At 36.5% G+C, this 10,658-nt stretch overlaps 1 protein-coding gene across 2 annotated transcripts; it reads right to left on the reverse strand.

Annotated features, from left to right (window-relative positions):
- Window positions 1–601: 601 nt before the first annotated feature.
- Window positions 602–10,220, reverse strand: LOC131038882 (probable protein phosphatase 2C 63). 2 transcript variants are annotated; one of them, XM_057971443.2, is made up of 5 exons: window positions 9,885–10,220; window positions 9,123–9,406; window positions 5,283–5,650; window positions 1,476–1,712; window positions 602–1,243 (listed from the first exon to the last, which is right to left on the reverse strand). In XM_057971443.2, exons 2-5 carry the CDS (start codon window positions 9,388–9,390, stop codon window positions 980–982), a joined length of 1,137 nt encoding a protein of 378 aa, XP_057827426.1. In that variant the 5' UTR covers window positions 9,391–9,406; window positions 9,885–10,220; the 3' UTR covers window positions 602–979. The 2 variants fall into 2 exon arrangements, with proteins under 2 accessions (XP_057827426.1, XP_057827425.1); XM_057971442.2 differs by lacking the exon at window positions 9,885–10,220 and adding an exon at window positions 9,743–9,878.
- Window positions 10,221–10,658: the final 438 nt, after the last annotated feature.

Below are 10,658 nucleotides of genomic sequence, written 5' to 3' on the forward strand. Positions count from 1 at the left end.
TCTCTTAAATCGTCCAAATAATAAAATAGACTATACCATACTCATTACATGCACTATTATTGCTTTAGAGGGCCATTACAGAAAGCTCAACTGGTTCGAAAAAAATATTACGTAGCCGAAAATATTTTAATAGTGTAATCAGATATTAGAAATTACCTAGACAGAAAGAATAGTTTTGACTTGCACTTCACAGGTAGGTATATAAAAAGGACAGAAACATGTGTAATTATTTTGAACTGATCCTTTACTTAGTATGGAGACAAAATCAGAAGAGAAGGTGCAATACAGACAAATATTGCTGGTCAAAGATATCTTGATGATAAAAACTTATAAGGTCTCACAATTCCTGTTTCTTATATGAAATAATTTTCAACTACAAGTTGAACCATGACACAAATACACAATATGGAAACCACCAAGCTGGCAAACACACTGCATTGACTATGCCATAATATTAACCAGCACGCAGTACCATCACAAATTTCAAGTAATCCTAAAACTAAGAGCCATATTAGGCCAGCAAGCTGACATTCATACGGCTTTAGTTATGACATAATGCTGGGCATTGTAAAAAAATAAGCATGCTATCACAAACGCCCAATAGAACTAAGAGCCACGTCAATCCAGCAAGCTGGCATTCATACAGCACTGGCTATAACAATAGCTGTGCATAAAGATACACGTACCATTACAAAGTTGCTAGAGCATTAAGGCCCATGTTAATCTCTGAATTGCTTTATGAAGAGGAATCGTGGTATTTACATAGAGTTTCTTGATGCTTTTATTACATTTGGAATCTGGATAAATTAAATTAGATACCCAATCAGCTGTATAAAATCTGTTGGTGATTTACAAATGAAAAAACCTATGGATAGCCTAAACTAGCACAAAATTTGGCCTTCAAATGAAAGAATGCTTGCAGACCACCTGAAGATAGGTGTGATAAGTGTCATATTTCTTTCCTGGGAGATCAAATCAATCAAGAAGATTCACCCATTCCCATTTCAGCTGAAGAATATATATCCACTGGAACTGATGTGCACTCAAAGCTTCTCTTAGATTTCAAATGTAAATTTGACTTTGCATTAAGCAAGTTATGGTCCAAATAAATTACAATAACAGTAATATCATCATGGAAGTGTCGACGCACGCCTCTATCAATCTTCCTTAGGTCAGAAGGCCTCATCTCCCGCTTCTTGGCAACCTCCTCAAGAGCAGCTTTAATCAACCTTTTTGCAATTCCCTACAAGTTGGGGCACAAGATGTGCATGTTTATAAATTATAATCATCATATGGCCCCGTGCTAAATAATAGAAAGCTATTAATGACTTTATTTAGCTATTAGTAAATTGCAGCTGCAGTTTCAGCATACATAGCCAGAAGATGCATGAAAAGAATTCAAATATGAACAATGCAATGGCTACCACATCTAGATATTAAATATTCATAGAAAAAAATTGGGAAAGTCCACATACTGGGCGTGGATTTTTTTGCACAATCTCAACAGCTTCTTTGTCGGTTATTTGTTCCCACAAACCATCAGAGGCAAATATTAGGAACTGGTCCTGTGGTTTGAGCTGACGCACATGGATGGATGGCTCTGCTGTCATAACTGGCCTCTGAAGCGGGACTGGAAACCCAAACTGTGCAAAAAGAGGGTCCTTGTTGAAATCTGGTTTTTTCAAATATATATCTCCAATGGACCTGGATACCTATGAAAAAATCCCAGAGTTAGTGCTGAAGAACCAAATGCCAAAATGGTTTAACAAGAGTCTTTGGGAGATTATAATGAAACAGTTCAAACCAACTACTACTTCCATAACAATAATGATCTTTAAGAATATCGGTAGTTCTTCTGTGTCAAATTCTAAAGAGAGTCCCGAAAGTCAATATCAGCACATTGGCCGGTTGTCATATCATGAGAATTTTTAAATTGTGTATAACATCAAAGAATAAAGCTCTGCACCTTTTTTAAAATGCATAGAAATTCTGCCTCTCATGCCAAACTAGATTAATTTCTATTAACTTGAGTGGTTACTTTCCAAGGTGTGGATTAGTAAACAATGTCATGACTATTTTCCACCTACACCCACATTGCCCCACTGTCTCTCTATACTAGACTCTAGTTAGTTAGCCAATATTTTCTCAATCTATCTCACAGAATTTTTATTTCAGCATCTCAATGTCAAAAAAATGGTACGATTCTAGTAAGAAAAGAGTTTAAGAATCCTTGAAGGTGAAAGATGATTAAAAATAAGTTATAACCATTGTTCCAAAAAAAATTGAAATTTTAATGCCCAATTGCGAGTAGAATTTACACTTTTTCTAGAATGTCAGTATTTTACTGCAATGCCTATGATGCCAAACAATTCTAGACTACCTACTTAATGTTTTAAGTAAACAACATATGCTCTGCCAAATGTGTAAATAAGTCTTCTGAGTTCTCCAATGATTTGATAAGATTGAAACAGAATACAACTTATCATTTTCTTCAATTGTGGTTCAAGAATAAAATCCATACAATCACACATCAGTTAAACTCAAACAAAAGCTACAAATATGTAGAGTGAAAATGCATGCAATTAACATTATACAGAAGACTAAAAATAGGAATGAATAAGATTGGTAACATTTAACATGGGCAAAAGGCTTTGATACACTTCAAGTAGAAAGGACTAATGAAGTTTGCAATAGAATATGAAATTGTTGGCTTACCAAATAAGTTTTCGAAAACCCTGTAAAATGATGAAGAAGCGATGATTTTCTATCAATAAATTTGCACATGAAAGTTTAAGATTCCATAATATACCAGTTAAAGAACTCAAACAACAAAACGACTAAAAATTGTGATGTGCACCAATGCTATAGTTACAAGAGACATCTGTAAGCATAGTGCAGAAATATATAGTAGGCTCTGAACTTTTAGACAGCATCACAATCTAATACACTCTTGGTCTTGCTTCTTGTTTTCTGTTCAGTCTCGTTATTTCTAAGAGATCAGTATGGATGGCAGACAGTTACCTCTCTGTTGTCTGACCTAAATCAAAGGAAATTGACAATAATTTAACACAAAGGGGAAGAGAAGTTGACAGCATCCCTAATGGCATGAGATATTTTCTAGTTTGAGAAATGCCAATTATTTCTTCTAAATAATTCAACCAAGAGCCCACATGACATATACTGGTCCTGGGGAGCAGAGAACTGATGTACCAATTCTAAGTCTTCTCTCTGACCGAGAATATAGAGAAATGCATGCTGAAATTTTAAAGAATCAAACAGCAGGCCCTGACTCTGCTATTTCCCTACAGTCAGCTTTTTTGTTAATTTCAGTATAGTGGAGAATCAAAGCTATATCTTTGACAGAATCATGTTTGTAGCGCATAGATCCAGTTGATTCATGAAGTACAGTGCACAAGATATCAACTGGCTCAAGGAGGCACCATCCACTTTCGTGTTGTATGTATTTGTAAGACTTTCAGATTTACATATGGATTTAAACACAGGGAAGTCTTTCACGTATGCCTATAGAATCTGTCTATTGACATTTGGAAAACCAGGGAGAGTGCTTGATTTAAGCACACGGAATTATTCCAGGTATGTCTATAGACTCTTTATCTTTTGACCTTTGAAAAAACAGGCACAATGGTCAACATAAGTATGCCAGAATATGTGTAAATTCACACAAGAAAGTTGTTGGCAGCTTCTATCAAGCCTCAGCTATTCAGAAAAGACTTGTAATACAGACAGACATTTAGGATAGTTGCACCCAAAGAACCTTAGAAGAGATTATTCCTCAACAGCAGGAAGGAATGTCAAAGGGAAGGTGACAGGGAGACCTTCAAGACTGGTGCAATTCCCTGCTGACAAACAATGTCTTAAAAGTTTAAACTTATAGCCTGGGAGTCAAATACTAAGACAAGCAAAGGGAGTGCGAAATTGGTTATAATCAATATTTGTGTTCTGTTGCCATTCAATTTCTGGCTTTAAAAGTGAAAAATTCTATCCAGGAGGAGGATTGGAAACCTCACTGAAGGTCAAAGAAGAAGAAACCACAGCCACAATAAACAAACCATTTCCTACAAACAAAAATCACAAGACTACAGACAAGCCCTTGTAGCTCTTAGCACACTTCAGAGGAAACCCATAAACTAGAAGATAAAGGATTCAGAAATGACCATTTATGTCTCAATAAACAAGTGGCCAGGAAACACTAGAAGAAAAGGAAATGCAGAGACGCAACCAAATCCTAGGCATAAGACAACTCAACAGACTGTTAATGGGCACAGGGATGGGAAATGTAGTGTGAATGTGACCCTTAGAAAGCTAAAGGTGAGGGTCAATCCCATGGAAAAAGGAAATTTTTTTGTCAACTAAAAAACAAGCCAACTATACTAGAGGACAGTATCATATGAGGCTGGTATGAATACATGTTAATCAACTTAGAATATTCAATAAATTTATTAAAACCAACTAAGATAATATTCACAAACATGACAAGGATAATTCAATGATAGAGTGCAGCTCCTGATAAAGAATCACAAACATAGAGCCCAGCTTGCGTAAAAAGATTCCTCATCCTGATGACAAATCACGGAATGTGATCCAACAAATTGATGTTAAAACTATGAGACTGTTTTATCCAAAAGCACTCTCAAACACATCATGGACTGTGGAAATAGGATGCCTATCAAAACTAGACTAGTCTCCAAAACATCAGATGTCACAGTGGAGGATCCAATAAGAAACAATAAAACTGTGAAACTCGGATCAATGCAATTCAGAGGGCCAACCTGTGTGGCTAACGTATACTTCTGTTAACAGTGTATACTGGGTACATAATTGATTGTTTAATGTGAGGATTTAGAAAATGATTAGTTCTATCCCAAAGTGCTCACCGTTTAAACTCATTTTGTCTCAACAATTCCATTTCGCTCTCCCTATATTATTTTATGCCCCTTCGTACCTCTTTAGCTAATTGAACAGACAAACACCCCTATTTGTTTAATCAAGAACATAATTTCTATTGTCTTGTTTGGTCTATTGTCAGCTCTAGGGAAGAAATCCCAGGAGACTATATTTTGCAAGTTATGTGACATATTTCTCAAAGATTTAACATTATACAGGCAATGAACTTCACCAAACAGATGACAATACCTGTTTGGTTAAAGTGTAAGCAAGATTAGCGAAGTACACGACCAACCTGCAAGTATGCAACAACTTAAAAAATCAGAGCCTGTATCTCGGTCCCCTAAGGTGAGTGTAACCGGTTCAATTTCCATTACCTGTATTATTCCCTTCACACGCCAGACACCTTGTCTGAAAACAACTATGTGAGAATCATCTGGATGCAAATCTCTTAATTCCTTCCTAACATCCTCCAAGGCAACGTTATGTTCAGCAGAAAGACGCTCTGCTTTAAATGATTTTTTTGTTTGGCACACACTTCCCAAAACAGCTCTTGAATCACCACAATTTGCAACATACAATGTGTCATTAGATATTGCTCCTACAAGACAACAAGATCCAACTGAAGCCATCTGTGGCTGTGTTGGCCAAGATCTCTTCACAAGCTGCAAAAATTCTTGTTCTGTCGCATTGAATGCTTTTTGGAGAACTTCTGCAGACATGCCCCCCTCTTCCAAGGCAAATTCTGCAATTCAAATAAAAACAAAGTTGGTTATCAATAACAGCAACAAGTAATGTATTAAATTTTAATAAAGGAAATGATCACATGTTAGTTATCAAAAACCCCAACAAATATTTCTGGGCAAAAAAAACTGTCTTTATAATTTAAAAGCACACAAGCTATCAAAACTGTTTAGGGTCCATCCAAAAAAAAAATCATTCTTCCATATAGAACATCCTGCAATTGCTGAAAGCTCAATTAAAGCATACCTATTAATCTTTTATGCAAAAGTGTCAACAGATAAAAGGGAGGCAATGAAACACACATCAATCTTTGTAAGATCATTGGATAAAATATTAAATTTATATTTTCGAAAGGAAAGAGCTAATTGCAACCATGCAGCAATAACCAGGCATTAAAAAAGCATCAGATGTACATGTAAATTTACACTCAATATCAATCTAATATAAATATCGAACAATTGAACAATGAAAGTTTGCAAAGTTCTATTTACTGCAATAGCTAGCATGGCACAAAAGATAAATAAACAACCAACAACAAAAATAAGCAGGGATCATTGACATTGGCATAAAACTGCACAAACATAAAATCTTGGAACAATCCATAGACAGCATGCTCTGATCCCTGTAAGGGCTAATTTTAATCACAAACCCCATTTTTCCCTTCTCAAAAATTAGGGTGAGCCAAATGATATCACTTCATGCCGAACTGCTGGGAATAGAATCAACCTTCCGAAACAAAACTCTTTAAATCTCTTAAGGCTAAATCAAAAACCCCAATTGTTGAAATTCACCCAACCTTTCAGCCCAAAATTCTCTCATCTCCCAAAGGACAAGATTAAACCAAACAGCAAATTTCAACTGCTAATTGTTGAAATTTCTTAACCCTAATTCCACACTTGAAAACAAGGAGCGCGACCATTTATATCACAATAAACCCAACTGCTTGAGTCACAATCTCCATTCCATGACACACGTCACACCATTAAAACACCAAATCTCCAAACAAAGGTGATAAAAAAACAAAACTCTTTCAACCAAATACTCACTCAACCCCTAAGAAAAACATAACCACCCACCTTCTACAATAAATTTCCCATAGCACCTACATACCAAAAACACCAAACCATATTGCCAAAACACATAATGCTTTCAGTTTTTCCACGTATAATTCTAAAATTCACCACATCTAAAAACACCAACACTTGCTGATGTCTAAATTATAACGATAACAGGAAATTGAGTATTGGAAGCAGCAGTTGACAAGGTCATGATGCATCAATACAAATTGTGGGGTAGACCTCTTAAAGAAATGATATCGACATAAATTGGTACTATAAAATTATAAATAGTAGAAACCTCTGGAAACTATTGAAAACTTAGAAACTCTTGTGAATGGTATTGAAAACTTTTAAGAAACATTTCGTACAGCCAAACCTAGAGCAGAAAATATCTTGAAAGAGCTTGGAACTGTGAAAGAGCTTTCCAAAATTCCCAAAGACATCTTTAGAAGTTTCTGGCCCCTCTCTAGGAGTTTTAATAAGTTTCAAGGATAGGGGAACATTTCAACAACCTGGAAACAGAATACTAAGTTACCAGAAACAATTTCCTGTATTCATACCGTTAATATCCAAAATCAAAACATCAAACAACTGCTTGATGGCATAAACTAACATCCATTATCCATTGCAAGAACTGTTAAGTATGGTAAATCAGAACGAACACTTTTGTTAGCTATGTAGATGACTGATGAGAGACTATTGGATTTTCCCAATGGAGTCAAACAACCAATAACTTTTAGCTTGCACAAATTTCTAGTCTCCTTTGGTTTATGGGTTACGCATTTTCACCAGTTGAACTACAGACCACTTGAGAGACGAGATGTCCTCATGTGGCATGTGGCTGCTTAAGTACAATTCTGCTTAAATTTTTAGCTATGGGAAGGGAATAAATTCGAATCTTTCCCTATTTTAGTGGATCAGCTAATGTTTAAAAATTGAAAATAAGCTTTAAAAAAAGGGGGACTAAAAATAAGCAGCAACTGCTTATTGAGAAAAATGACACGTGGCTTCACAAATTTTTTCTCTCCTTTTTATTAGCCTCCAATTTTTTTCCAAATTTTATTTGCAAAAATTATTACTATGAACTACATTTAAGAATTACCATTTAAGGGAACGGCTTAAAAATAAGCAGCAAAGTTTAATATGCATGGGGCCACTAGCTCCACAAATTGCTGGTCAAAAAGTTGAGCAGTGGCTGCTAGCCAAAATAAGCTAAGCAGTCGCATGGTGACCTGCAAAGTCCTCCAAACTCAAAGACTAGTAACATCATCTCCTGGGCTATGATTATGCAGATTAGCTATGGATACGAAGACAACCATCAAATCTGTGAAGTCCGTAATTGTAGTGTTTTTCAGATATTTATTAAGAGCACTTATCCTAAAGCAATAGAGTAAAATATGGATGATAAAAAATCAATCAAAAAAACAAAACCAATGCTCACTGCTCAGAACAGTGTTGAGAAGGAAATGAAAATGTAACCTTATAACTACTGATTATATACAATTCCTAAGGTAGCCATCATATACATCCTAAAAGAAATCAGATGAATTAACAAACCTATCAGATGTTTCCTATTACCCATTCTTTGGGTATTTGTTTTCAATAATTAATAGATATATAGCATTTTTATGTGCTGACGATATCGGTCCAAAGAAAATTTTAGACCTAATTCAACTTGATGGATATTCCTGCATTCCCCGCTAGCAAATATCATCCCCGCACAGACTGGCTGGTGCATCCCAGTAAACTTGGATTACCGTTTAAACCCTTATCCTCACCAGCTCAAAATAAAGGAATACAAAAAAGATTAAAAACCCAAGAGTACACGAGTGCAAAGCTGCTAAAAAAAGTCCATGCCTGAGGTGCAGCAGTAACACACAGGCCCAGTGAGGGTGTGGTCCCCAGTTTGAAACCTGCACGTAAACCTCACAAATGGTGTGAGCACTCAATTGCAGTGCCATAAAAATGCCAACTTGTATGACTGTAATGCATTAGTAAAACAGTACATTTCAAGTTCCTGCCCAGCCAGATAAAAGGGGAGGCATCACGTAATTTCATAGTGGATTCATATCTCCAATTTTTTTTCTTTAAAAGCATTCTCCCTAAAAAGTTGAAAAGCAAAGCCACCCCACCCATTCGTTCAAACATGTTTATCCCCCATGCAAAAAGATCCAGGTTCAAACCCCGGAAGGCATAAAGCCTATTGGAATGAGAGATTTGACAAAAAATGAATAATACAGAACACTTGTCAAAATCAGCAAAACTAGTAAACGAAACCACTAAAACCAAATTCTACTATCAAGACAGTGGACAAACTATCTACGTGTGAGCACACGCGCGCGCGCATACACACCCCACACACAACAATAACAAAATCTGATCTTGGCTTGAAATAGTAATAGGCAATTTACTTACTTTCAACATGAGGAAACAAATGGCTATTGATAAATCTGGAAGCTTCAGGACCTCCGTGGCCATCGTAGACGCCAATATAAGTCCCAAAGGTGCTATTCAACACTTGCCCCTGATCTTCCAGCGAGGAATTGGCCTGCACCACCGCAATAGAAAAATCCCCAGAAGAGTGGGGCTTCAAATCCCTGTGCCACAGAAGTGCATCACGATCGGTCATACCCCTGCCAGCACATAGAAATCTCTCTATCGGCCTCAAACACGATCTCATCATTCCTTTCCTTCTTCACCTAGCAAAATCAAGCATTACCCAGATACAGATCAGTCTCCGTAATGAGAAAGATGAAACCTAATTAGCCCCAATTGCACCCCCTTACTTGCATTCAATCTCTGTCTGTTTGTAAGGACAAATACCAGTCTAGATTGTTCTGACAGATTCTTTTCTGAGAAGACTTAATTGGAATCTAATTATACCTCGAAAACCCCTATTAACCTCAATCTGTACACCTAATTGTCGAATACAGGCCAGTCTCTATATCACTTAAACCCAAATATTTTCTTTCATCAAACTTTGCACAGCTTGAATCATATATCCTAATCTTGCCTCTTCTACCAAAATTTCATACCTGATTGACTGAAACAGGCCAGTCTCACTGTATCGACTTGACCCAGATTTTTATAATTGAACTTGTAACAGTTTGAATCTAATTAGCCCTTACTGCAACTAATTACCCCCAGACTTCATCTCTGATACTCAAACATACATACCAGTCTCCGTTTCAATCTGCCTGACAATTATTTTATCGAGCTTCCCAGGGTTCGAATCTTGACTAGCCCAATTCACACGCAAGTCTCCGTATCCAATTTCTGATATTTTTTGTCAAACAGTTTTGTAAGGCTTAGAATCAAATTAAATTCCAACTGCCCTTATTTATCCCATCTTTAAAATCTGCTAACGAGCGTTGAAGGAAGCAGCCAAGAAAGAAGAATGAGAATGATACTGACATTCCAGGGCAGGCACAAAAACCAAAGGCGTCTAAAAAACCAGGTAATAGGCGTGTTATGATAACAATGTGGGGTACCCCAAAAGGAAAAACCTGATGGGTACGAAGAAATTTAAGTGGGATGGCTGGCCCGCATTCCACAAAGTCAATATACCGTGTAAAGGCCGCGTGAAAGTCAAGCAAGCTCCTTCCGACGCTTTCGCTTTAGGACTCTTCCAATCTAAGCCCTAATTTAGTGGCCGTATGGCCGTATGCGCAAATATTTTCCATAAAATACAACTCAAAATTTTGAAATACCGTACCGCGTGAAAGAAGAAAATTTGGACTGGAATACTCTAAATACTGTACCATGTGAAAGAAGAAATTTTGGATTGGAATAAGAAGAATCTACTGTAAATACCGTACCGCGTGAGAAGAAATTTTGGACGGGAATACTGTAAATATTATACCATGTGAGAAATTTTACATTGGAGTTGTGGTTAAATGTACATTTGATCTATAATACAGATCAAATAAAAACAATTTAACAATAAATTTA

This window comes from Cryptomeria japonica, chromosome 9, assembly GCF_030272615.1.
Source record: "Cryptomeria japonica chromosome 9, Sugi_1.0, whole genome shotgun sequence".
In the NCBI taxonomy this organism is placed as follows: domain Eukaryota; kingdom Viridiplantae; phylum Streptophyta; class Pinopsida; order Cupressales; family Cupressaceae; genus Cryptomeria; species Cryptomeria japonica.

What these genes read in the sequence shown, in the direction of transcription:
- LOC131038882 (XM_057971443.2), bottom strand. Translation starts at nt 9,390, where the DNA reads ATGATGAGATCGTGTTTGAGGCCGATAGAGAGATTTCTATGTGCTGGC. An exon ending in TTTGTTTCCTCATGTTGAAA is followed by an intron (nt 5,651 to 9,122) that starts GTAAGTAAATTG and finishes TTTGAATTGCAG; the next exon opens with AATTTGCCTTGGAAGAGGGG. An exon ending in GTGTGAAGGGAATAATACAG is followed by an intron (nt 1,713 to 5,282) that starts GTAATGGAAATT and finishes ATTTTTTCATAG; the next exon opens with GTATCCAGGTCCATTGGAGA.